The 11,236-nt window shown below is 38.6% G+C and overlaps 1 protein-coding gene across 1 annotated transcript; it reads left to right on the plus strand.

Moving 5' to 3' along the window:
• Nucleotides 1-1,051: 1,051 nt before the first annotated feature.
• Nucleotides 1,052-4,662, plus strand: LOC136806553 (circumsporozoite protein-like). The gene is made up of 2 exons (XM_067063141.1): nucleotides 1,052-1,217; nucleotides 3,087-4,662. The coding sequence occupies exons 1-2, from the start codon at nucleotides 1,136-1,138 to the stop codon at nucleotides 3,722-3,724; spliced, it is 720 nt and encodes a 239-aa protein (XP_066919242.1). The 5' UTR covers nucleotides 1,052-1,135; the 3' UTR covers nucleotides 3,725-4,662.
• Nucleotides 4,663-11,236: the final 6,574 nt, after the last annotated feature.

Genomic DNA, 11,236 nt, shown 5'->3' on the forward strand with positions numbered 1-11,236 from the left:
AAATTTTTGAAGCCTTCGGATGTTCTTAGTTTTTTGGATTTGAAGCCTAAAAATGTTCTTAAAATGTTCTTATTTTCAGCATTTTTTGAGCATTTTGATGTAATTTCTTAAGAAAATGCATGTTTTTAAGTCTCCAAAGCCTTAGAATGTTCTTAGAATGTTCTTAAGTTTTTGGGCCTCGAAGCCTTATGTTCTTATATAGTTTGTTCTTATAAAAAAAAAAACGTGTAGCAATATCAAAGTTTGAATGTGACACTCTTCTAAAGATTTTCAAAACTTTTTTTAAAAAAAGTTATAATATGAGTTAGTTCATCTGTAATGTTTCCAGTTCACCCAAATAGAGACTTATACACATTACGTAATTAATCGTTTTTTAAACCGCTATTTGTTAAATAGTGTAAAGTACAAAAAGTAATAAATATGTAGGGGCGGTAGTCACTGACAAAGGTCGGGGTTTAGAACGGCGAAATATGTCGTTCTTTACTAGTTAGGGTTAGGGTTTGTTGTTCTTTTTGTTGCTTTTTAAGAATTATTTGTCGTTCTTTTTAGATGGCTTTGAAACGTTAGATGAACAGTATCATATTGTCGGAGTTTAGAGAAGCTGACGATGATTCTGCCTTTGCTTTCTACGTTTAGATAAAAGACTTGAGTAGACTTTCGTCGAAGCTTTAACGCTGTTAGTGAGGTATTCCCGAGAGATATATCATCAAAGTTTATTGTTATATTTTATGATTTTGACAAGGTGGTAACGAAGCTAGCAGTGCTTTCTGCATAATTACAAAGAAGATGAATGTCAAGCCATTCATATGTTCATGAAAAGACATAGTTTAACAAAAGGAAAAGCATTGCAGAAGTTCTACCGAAATAAAAAGTTATTAAAATACATTCAATTCCCTTGAGTGAGGCTCACTTTCTCTCAGGAGATACGAACTTTCTAACTTGTTTCCCTAGAGACAATTTAATCTATTTACGATAGTCAATTCATTCCCAAGATAATACAACCTCTGCATCCTAATAAACCTATAAAAAGTGCGGAAATTTTATTTAATACAAAAAACATATTCAAAGACGAAGACGAAGCAAAGTGCAAGCTTCTGAAGGTACAGCAGAAACATTTGTGTTAAACAGCTTTAAGATGAAAATAATAATTTTGGTGATTTTGCTATTAGCAAATGTCATTTCATTGGAGTCAAGATACATTAGCAACGATGCTTTGAGTAAGTTTTATTTACATCCCTGTCTCACAGCCCCAGTGAAAATTTTTCCCAAAGTTGGGATAAAATATTCTATTGAAAACCCAATGGGAATAAAAATTTTATTGTTCCAAGGCTAAAAAATAGACCTTTTCGCCTTTGCGTCCGCCATATTGAATTGTATGCAAAAATTATGGTTGCCGAATTGCCGTGGTGAAATTCCCTTAGAAAGTATGCAAAACATATGCAAAAAGAAAGTATTAAATAAAAACTTACATGCATAATTGGCATTATATTAAAGTGTAATCTTGTAGAAGAAAGATTAAATTTGCTTCTTTTGAAAACTAAAAACAATTATATTCACTCATCTCTTAGAACAAGCACTTCAAAAAACCATAACATTAGACATAAACTCAAACTGAAAAATCACCCGCGAAGGTAAAAAACAATCCTTATTCGGCTGACGGCAAATTATTCTCCTGGGAACAGAGCCGCCAAATGATCAAATCAAAACATTGATGAAGTGTGACGTCATAATTACTGCTTTCAGTTTGCGTGTTTTGAAAGTTTGATGTGTGTACTCCGTCTTCGTGGAATTTTTTAATGTCATGAAAACATAATATGCAATGTCTTTAAGAACAAATTCCTAAAAGGCTTTTGTTGTTCTGTAAATATTTCCTTTTGGATTAAGAAATTCCATCTTTTATTGTTCTAATGATTATAATATTTATTTATAAGATGCTTTGTTGTCTTTTTAATCTTTGTGTAAACTTGCATATGTTTTGCATACTTTCTAAGGGAATTTCACCACGGCAATTCGGCAACCATAATTTTTGCATACAATTCAATATGGCGGACGCAAAGGCGAAAAGGTCTATCCAGTGAGATTGGTTTTGGAGTGCAATTTTTAAGCATTGAATTTTGATCGGGGATGAAAGAAAAGTCAATTCCCCAGTGGGGATAAAATTGTAGGGTTTTCTTCCCACCGGGGACGAGATTTTAGCCGACTTTTCCAGTGGGGTTTGGTTCCCAAACCCCTTTCCCACCGACCCACTGGTACTGGTACAAAAGTGGCCAAAATATCATCCCCAGTGGAAACCCTGGAAAATGTACTCTACGTTTTGTCCCCCCTGGAAATAATCACATAAGTAAATCCAACTTACTGTGAAATATTGCGTTTTTTTCCAACCCATACGAATTTTCTGACTTGAAAACAACGGAACTCAACCCCCAGTCATGAAAAAACATGGGAATATAAATCTTCATCGAGTTTCTACCCACTACCGTAACTTGGTCTAATGTCGACATCCCTCATTTAATTCCGACACCTTTTTCATCAGCTAAAATTTATAGAAAGGTCGAAAAGCTATTTTTCTTTGCGTAGTGGTCAGGGGAGGAATAATATTTTTTCAATCAGTGATTCAAACTTTCATGTTATTACTGTCTTAGAAGGGTGTTGGAATTAGACGAGGGATGTTGACATTAGACCAACTTACGGTATCCCGCCTGGCTGATAAAATCCTATAGGTCTGTGAGAGCGGGGGGTTATTTTAGTTCATGATTCTAATTTATGTGAAACTTCTTTTGTTCTGGTCAAACCCTATGCATGATTTGTCTGCCGACTTGTTATTATTATTCTTTAGTGTATTCAAAATTTCTGACCAAAGGTTCCCATGACCTTTTCAGTGGCCATTAGAAAATCCCAAAAATGCTATTATCTCGTTTGACAATCGATAAGAAAAGAAAACTGAATCTCCGATTTGAAAACTTTTCAAATATGGTCTTAAACTTACATTTAGGACCAGAGATGAAAAATCTTTTAATTTTAAGAATGTATAATTCTCGACAATAAGCATTAAATGATTTTAAAATCCATCCTTTTTATTATTTCAGTCAAAATTTTGAAAGATGTTTTGAACTCCAATCCACCAAAGTCGTTCGTCCAAGGTGGAGACGCCCAAGGACCCAAGTCGTTCGTCCAAGGTGGAGACGCCCAAGGACCCAAGTCGTTCGTCCAAGGTGGAGACGCTCAAGGACCCAAGTCGTTCGTCCAAGGTGGAGACGCCCAAGGACCCAAGTCGTTCGTCCAAGGTGGAGACGCTCAAGGACCCAAGTCGTTCGTCCAAGGTGGTGACGCTCAAGGACCCAAGTCGTTCGTCCAAGGTGGTGACGCTCAAGGACCCAAGTCGTTCGTCCAAGGTGGTGACGCTCAAGGACCCAATTCGTTCGTCCAAGGTGGTGACGCTCAAGGACCCAAGTCGTTCGTCCAAGGTGGTGACGCTCAAGGACCCAAGTCGTTCGTCCAAGGTGGAGACGCCCAAGGACCCAAGTCGTTCGTCCAAGGTGGAGACGCCCAAGGACCCAAGTCGTTCGTCCAAGGTGGTGACGCCCAAGGACCCAAGTCGTTCGTTCAAGGTGGTGACGCTCAAGGACCCAAGTCGTTCGTCCAAGGTGGTGACGCTCAAGGACCCAAGTCGTTCGTCCAAGGTGGTGGACGCTCAAGGACCCAAGTCGTTCGTCCAAGGTGGTGACGCTCAGGACCCAAGTCGTTCGTCCAAGGTGGTGACGCTCAAGGACCAAGTCGTTCGTCCAAGTGGTGACGCTCAAGGACCCAAGTCGTTCGTCCAAGGTGGTGACGCTCAAGGACCCAAGTCGTTTCGTCCAAGGTGGTGACGCTCAAGGACCCAAGTCGTTCGTCCAAGGTGGTGACGCTCAAGGACCCAAGTCGTTCGTCCAGGTGGTGACGCTCAAGGACCCAAGTCGTTCGTCCAAGGTGGTGACGCTCAAGGACCCAAGTCGTTCGTCGTCCAAGGTGGAGACGCTCAAGGACCCAAGTCGTTCGTCCAAGGTGGAGACGCTCAAGGACCCAAGTCGTTCGTCAAGTGGAGACGCTCAAGGACCCAAGTTCGTTCGTCCAAGGTGGAGACGCTCATGGACCCAAGTCGTTCGTCCAAGGTGGAGTCGCTCAAGGACCCAAGTCGTTCGTCCAAGGTGGAGACGCTCAAGGACCCAAGTCGTTCGTCCAAGGTGGAGACGCTCAAGGACCCAAGTCGTTCGTCCAAGGTGGTGACGCTCAAGGACCCAAGTCGTTTGTCCAAGGTGGTGACGCAAATTCAAAGAGAAACTGTATCACCACCCTTCATCAAACTCGAAGACAAATCCAAGAAATTTCTCGAAAATGCTCTTATGTTCCACGAAAACTTAATGCTGTTGAAGTTAAGTCACCTTGTAGTTTGCTCAAATTCGCACAACAAACTCTTAAAAAGATGATATTGATGTGCCGTTCAAGTGACGCTCAACAGCCTAAATCGTTTGTCCAAGGAGGTGATTCGAAAAAGTCTTGTACCCAGTGTGGTGATAATAACGACAATGAAAAGCCCAAAGATATCACTATAAATTTGAATATTTTCTAGATATTTCAATGTTTTCAAGCAATTTCAAGAAGAGAAAATTTAATGTTCGGTTAAAATTTTAAAATTTCTATATTGCTTCTCTAACTGCCGAGTTTTGAATAAACCTAAACGAGTAACAATTTCCAAGGGCGGTAATTAAGTCATTTTGGTTTAGATACAATTAAATAAGGTCCCAAGTTAATAATTCTCAACGTTTTAATAGTCTGGTACATTATGGAATTAGCTCAAAAGCCATTTTTGAGGCAACTAATTTTGCCATAAATTTAAGGTTTTGCTGACTTAGCATGTATCATAGTTAATCTTAAAACCGAAATATTTCGATGTTGTGTCGTCAAAAACCCTATCAAACCATTACTAGTTTCATGTTTGAGCTTGGTTTAAAAAAAAAGCAAATCCAACTGAGCAATTGATCTGATGATATGACCAAGAAATTAAATGTGACAGATTGTTGGATCACATTTTGGATCTCATTGACGAAATCAAAAGATTGATCCCTATTTTTGTTCTTTAACTTTTCATGAGATTTCTCAAATTTATTTCAAAAAATTTAAAAGAAAATTTAAAGGCTTTTTTAAATTGATGCTATCACTCTTATTTAAAAACAAAATCTTTACGAGGTTTGATACGCGCAGAGGGAACGGGGTTGATACCGACATACTAAAGCTCTTTTTACGCCCCTCGTCGGGCGCTCTAGGTGAATTAAAACAAATCCAAAACTAGTCTAGCATGCTAGACGACTTAACTCGGTTAAAAATAGGAAGTAGAAAACTTGACAGGAGCATCAATATAGTCGTCTAGAATATTTTGTGCACAACAAACTTTTCATAAAAATTCTCTTTTTTCATGTTTTTGGATAACATTTTCAGGGGGTCTTGTTGGTTTGATTTGTTTTTTGTTTTTTTCTTTCACTTAGAAATTCTCATTGGCTGAAATTTTTATTTGTTTATATATTTTGTGTATGATTGTTTTCTCACCCCGCAGAAATCTGCGGGCCCTGCTGGAACTCCTGTAAGCTACGGAAACCACCTTAGCCCAGTCGTTTATTTTAGCCATATCCCGACATAAAAATTTCCTGCTTTCAACAAAAACGTTATAAACGACTGGATTCCCAGTCTAATCCAAAACCTATTTTCCAATTTTCCCACCGTTTCCCATTGTTACCCAGTTTGCAGAATATGGCAAAGCTGCACTCGATGGAAAATTCAGAAATACCAATAATTCCGCACTGGAAGATCGCACTTGATAAATTTTGGTCCGGACAAGGTGCACACACCTATAACTCGGAAATTGGCCCAAAAAATTGCTAAAATTAGCAGCACTTGAGGAGAAACCCGGGGGGAGGGTTGTAGGGTTGCGAGCTGGCGGAGGGTGGGGGTGATGCCGCCCGACTTTCGAACTTTGGACCCTTACCGGGACTAAAAAAGAGAAAACAAAAGAAAATTTTGGGAATTTTACGACCCTTAGCGGGACAAATTTGACTAATTTTGACCATCTTTCAGGTGGTAAAAAGTTGTAATTTTCCTATTTTTCCGACCCTTAGTGGGACTGAAATTTGATTTTCTGATTTTTCCGACCTTTAGCGGGACTTTGGAAGTCCAAAAAAAGTACCCTTAAGGGCTGCACATACCGTACCCTCCATTTGCCTAAGTCCCCCCCCCCCGGGAGGAGAAAATAGTGGAACTCTGCACTTGGGCGTTGGACACAGTGATCTTTCATTGGAACTTTTGTAAAATCGAGATTATTTTGGCTAATATCCATTGTATCTCCTTAAATAGTGCTCATCATAAGGAGATGAAATTTGGTATATAACAGTGCCGTAGGAAGCATTTTCATATTGGGGGGGGGGCTGAAGTTTAGTGACACCACCGCAAGGGCCAACTAACCATGGTTTGGCCCGAGGGGGGGATTTTGAATATTTGAGCTCTAGATTGCTTAAAAATACACTCAAATCATGCACATAAAGACACTTATGACAAATTAAAAAATAAAAACTTTGCATTTTGCAAAATAACCATTTTTGAAAAAATTATTGGGGGGCATAGCCCCCCCCCCCTTGTCCCCCAGTTGCTACGGCACTGTATAAAGTCTCCTGATAGTAATGTAAAAGTAGGAAAAAAAGTTTTTTCATACATCAAACTGTTCAACAGTTATGGGGCACTTCTTCTCAGTTAATTTTCTAAAATTTGGCTGAAACAAGGAATTAAATTTGTATCCGATTAATGCAATCAAAGATCGCCGTGGGAGTAAAAAAAAAATGGATTGTTACTTAAACTCTCGCTCAATCAAAAAAAAATGTATGAATGTTGATTTCCAACATCCAAGAGAGATATCGGCCAAAAACTGATTACGACGTTATGAAATTCGTATTTCATTATTGAAAAATGACGATAACTTCACATCAAATTTTGTAAAAAAAAAATCAAAAAATGTTCGATGACGTCATTTTACTGTCGGTAATAATTGAAATACGTCAAAGAATGACGACTTTGAAAATCGGGTAAAAGGTTTCGGACTTGCTTCACCGGGATTTCTTAATATGACGTAATCAAAGATGGTAGACAAAGAAGCGGTATTTTTTTGTATTCACTTTTTGGAGGCATCAGCAACAGCAACCAGGCAACGAGACGCAAGAAGGAGCAACCAAGCTCCAACCAGCAATGTTTTTTTTACTTGAGAACTCAGTTAATTGTGTCGCTTTAGATTATTCATAATATTATAGAATCTTTTATTTCGTTCCTGATTCTTGGGAAAGCTGCGGAAGTCTCTAAGTGTTAAAAGCAACAATTTGATTTTGAGAACTTTATGTTTATGTTTTATGATGATATTTTCATTCCCTGCAGTATTATATCAATCAACTTTTTTTCCATCAAGAAATGGCTTTGGTAGATATCTGACTTTTTGCGAAGCAAATTTATGAGCGAAGCAGTTTCGCTACCGTGAGAATGGCGGGCGAGTAAGTTGCATCAGTGTGGAGGCAGAGTTTTCAGAAGGAAGGCGGCTACTACGCCGCCCCCAAGATGATTTTCGATTTTTAAAATGCTGCCCTTGAGATAGTTCTGTGCGCCGCAGGTGCAAAATTTTTTAGGGGTACTGTACTTATGCGAAATTTATTATCTTTGTTTTGGTACCGCGATTGAGAAGATATATGTTCAATAGAATAGTGTTGAGGGCGTTATTTTTCAGGGCGGAAGGCCGCTTTATTAAAAAAGGCGGTCGTTTGGACGTAAACTTATTAATTCCAGCCGCCGTAATCTTGTCAGTTAGTCACACTACGTCCCGCGCGAAAATGCGTATCAAAGATTTGAGATCTTTGAGAACTACCGGTGCCCCTACAAGGATCCCTACGGGATCCTAAGTTAGGTCACAGGGTACGGATGCCCCTAAGAAGGCTTTCGGCCTTATATTGTGACTCTCGAGCTCCAATCCTAACCCTAACTGATAATAACCGAACCCCCGTCTAGGTCTGTAGATTGAACAATTTCACTTGCATCCTGGTGGATGATATCGTCTGCCAACCGGTTTGTAGATGCTGCCCTTGGTCTTGGAATCTTGCACTTTCTACCCTCGGTAAGAAGCGTTTCTGCCCCTTACTTTGAAAAAGGAAAGGTGCTGCCCCCGAGATCTCGACGAAATCTACTATGATCTGAAAACTGGGCAGGACCCTGCCGACGCACCGGACTGTCCGGTGTATTTGTCCGGTGGCAAAAAGTATCCTTTCGCTACACCGGACGCAATAAGTCCGGAGTCAGTCCGGTGTTGCATACAGCAGCCTAGACTAATGTTAAATTTTCTTTCAGAAAAAAGACTATACTTTGTTTACCTTTATCTTTGCAGCTTCCCAACATCCAAGCTCTCAAACATCACAAGCCAAATGAAATTACTTTCGATTTCCCGTAGAAATTATGCGATGAAAAATCCGGGGGTCAATAAATGAAGACTTTCTTTTCCGCACAAGTTATCTTTCCTTATAACGAATTATTACTTTTCAATATAATTGTTAAGATATATTTTTTAAATTACAAAAATATTTTACATTGTATTTTAAGTTTGAAAAAGTCGATTACACTTAGTTCTTTGTTTTCATGTCTAACCCCCGTCTCAAAAGAAGTCCCAGAATCCCGAGATTTTGGCAGTCGGGCGTTCAAAACAAAGGCGTTTTCATTTTCCGCCCACTTACGAAATTTTCTTTAAAATAGGCATTTAAAATATCAAAGTTAAAAATACTAGTATAAAACCCTATTTTCTACCATATAGTTCTTCTTCCAAAACGAAAAAAAACAAATACACTAGAGAAATAAAGAAATTACGAGTGTTATCAAGCCACCCAAAATGAACTTTCATTCGTCGCGCGTCATTGGATTGTTTACGTCACGATCTATTGTCAACCATTGTCCAATCCCGTAAGCGATTGAAATGCCGTCAGTAATAATCTGAGAAAGAGAACAATAACATTATGACATCACACAAATAAATTACGCTGGGAAAGTCCGCGAGGGCAACACGCGGTCTTAAAACTTTTCTCCCTCGTAAGTTTGGGGGGAAAACGAAAGTACTCTATATTTTACGTATGGGGAATGTGTAAGAAAGATTTACAAAATAGAAAAGTTTCGTTTTGGGGTAAAGAATCAGTATTGTGAATTTAAGCGAGTTTCTATTTTGCAATTTTTCTACAGAGCCAAATAAAGATTTTTTCTATTGTTCTTGCTCGATTGCCTCTAAGGATAAGTTCCGTAGTTATGAGGTTATCGAGACAAAATGTGACGAATTTGCGCGGAAACGAAATTTAACATTAGTCTAGGCTGTACAGGGAATTTTGGACGCCGGACATTTATGAAACAAAAAATTAAGAAACACCGGGCGCACCGGACTGGTCATGTTCGGTGTTTGATTGTCCGGTGGGAAAAAATATCCTTCTCCAACACCGTACATCCGAATTGTAAATTGTTTGGTGGTAAAAAAATTCTCATTTTACAATATTATTTAACAGCATAAAGATACAAAATCGTGAGAACATTGCCACCCAATAGTGCCACCCACGAAATAAAGTAAAAATAAACCTTTAGTGAGCTGAGTGCATGGCATTTAAGTTGTCACATACGACTTCACTTGTTGTCTTTCCTTCAAGTGCAGGTAGTTTGTCGGTAAGTACTAATGGGAAATTTGGATTTCTATTTCAATTCTTTTGATTTAGAATGAAAAAATTGTAAAAAAGTCTCTCTAAGGGTCGGTTTTGGGAGAGAGACTGGGTATATATATAATCTATATTCTGAATTTTTAACTGGTAAAAACTAACTCATTTTTTGAGATAACTTTAATGTTCTAACTGTATCAAGCCAATAAACTATAGGGGACTATATGCTTTTTGCAGCAGTATTCTTTTTATTGACTTCACATGTACCGTCAACTGCTCCAACTTGGGACGAGTGTACGCAACATGGGACTTGTTGATATCTTGCCTGTATTTTCACTTACTGTTAAATCTCTTTGGGAACAAATTTGTTTTGCTAACTCCACCAAGTGCGCCCTTTTTAACTTTTGTTTTCATTTAAAATGACTGGACGTCGAATGGAGAATTAGTCTAACCGCCTACCGCCCGGTGAGATTAACAATTAGCAAGTGTGTCATGGATTTGAAATCAATATTCATTTCAGTCTTTTTCATGGCATCAATGAAACACTGATCCACAAACCATACAGTTGAAGGGGCAACGTCTGGTCCAGCTGGGTTTTGTCTTGGTTTTCCATCTTGATGTCCACACCACCATGCTGTCCGCGACATCCTCTATCTCTAAAATTGGATCGTCCACGATTAGGTCAAGATCTTCCACCACGATTTGATCTATCACGATAATCTCCATAGTAAACTTCTTCTGCTTCCTCCTCTCTGCTTGTTGTCTCAAATGTCATCTTATCTCGCGACTCAAGCTTCACCTGATGAAATTGACTGCTTGGAACGGAGTACTTGATGGATGCATATTTATAGGACATTCCATCCTCCAAGTCACAGAGAGCTTCATATTTCGTTTTTAAGGTGACTTCTTTGTGTTTTCTTTTTCCCATCCTGACTTGATAAGAAATGGAAGGCAAAAGCAGTGGAAGAGCTCCAATCGAATAAATATAAAACATTCGATTGGCAAACAATAATTCGAACGTCAAAAACGTTTCGAACGTCAAAAATGTTCGATTGACAAAATGTCTAGTTTGTCAGCTTCAAAAAGTCAAAATTTGAAAATTCGAATAACAGTACATGATTGAAATATTTCTAGATGGGACCGGAAAATCTGTTCGATTTACATGATTTTTCGAATTAAATGGGTTCGAATAATAGGTTTTCTTGTAAGGTCAGGGGCGTACAGTATTTCGGAATTGCGGAAATTGACCCTTTTTCTTCGTAATTTCGGAAATCGGGCAAAATTCCTTCGATATTTCGGAATGCTAAAATTGTTTCAGTATCGGAAATCCATGAATTCATACTTCGGAATTTCGGTATCATAAAGTTTTTAACCCCCTTTTTCGGAATTCATACATGAAAAATCAAAATTAGTCAAAACGAGGAAAAATACCCAAAAAAATCGGTATCGGAATTGCAAGTATTTTTTTACAAAATCTCGGAAATTATAGCAAAATTATT

This window comes from Clytia hemisphaerica, unplaced genomic scaffold, assembly GCF_902728285.1.
Source record: "Clytia hemisphaerica strain Z4C2 unplaced genomic scaffold, Clytia hemisphaerica genome assembly, whole genome shotgun sequence".
Lineage (NCBI taxonomy): Eukaryota > Metazoa > Cnidaria > Hydrozoa > Leptothecata > Clytiidae > Clytia > Clytia hemisphaerica.

Coding starts and splice junctions, on each gene's coding strand:
- LOC136806553 (XM_067063141.1), top strand. CDS start 1,136: ATGAAAATAATAATTTTGGTGATTTTGCTATTAGCAAATGTCATTTCA. Junction 1,218..3,086: donor CATTAGCAACGATGCTTTGA/GTAAGTTTTATT, acceptor TTATTATTTCAG/TCAAAATTTTGAAAGATGTT.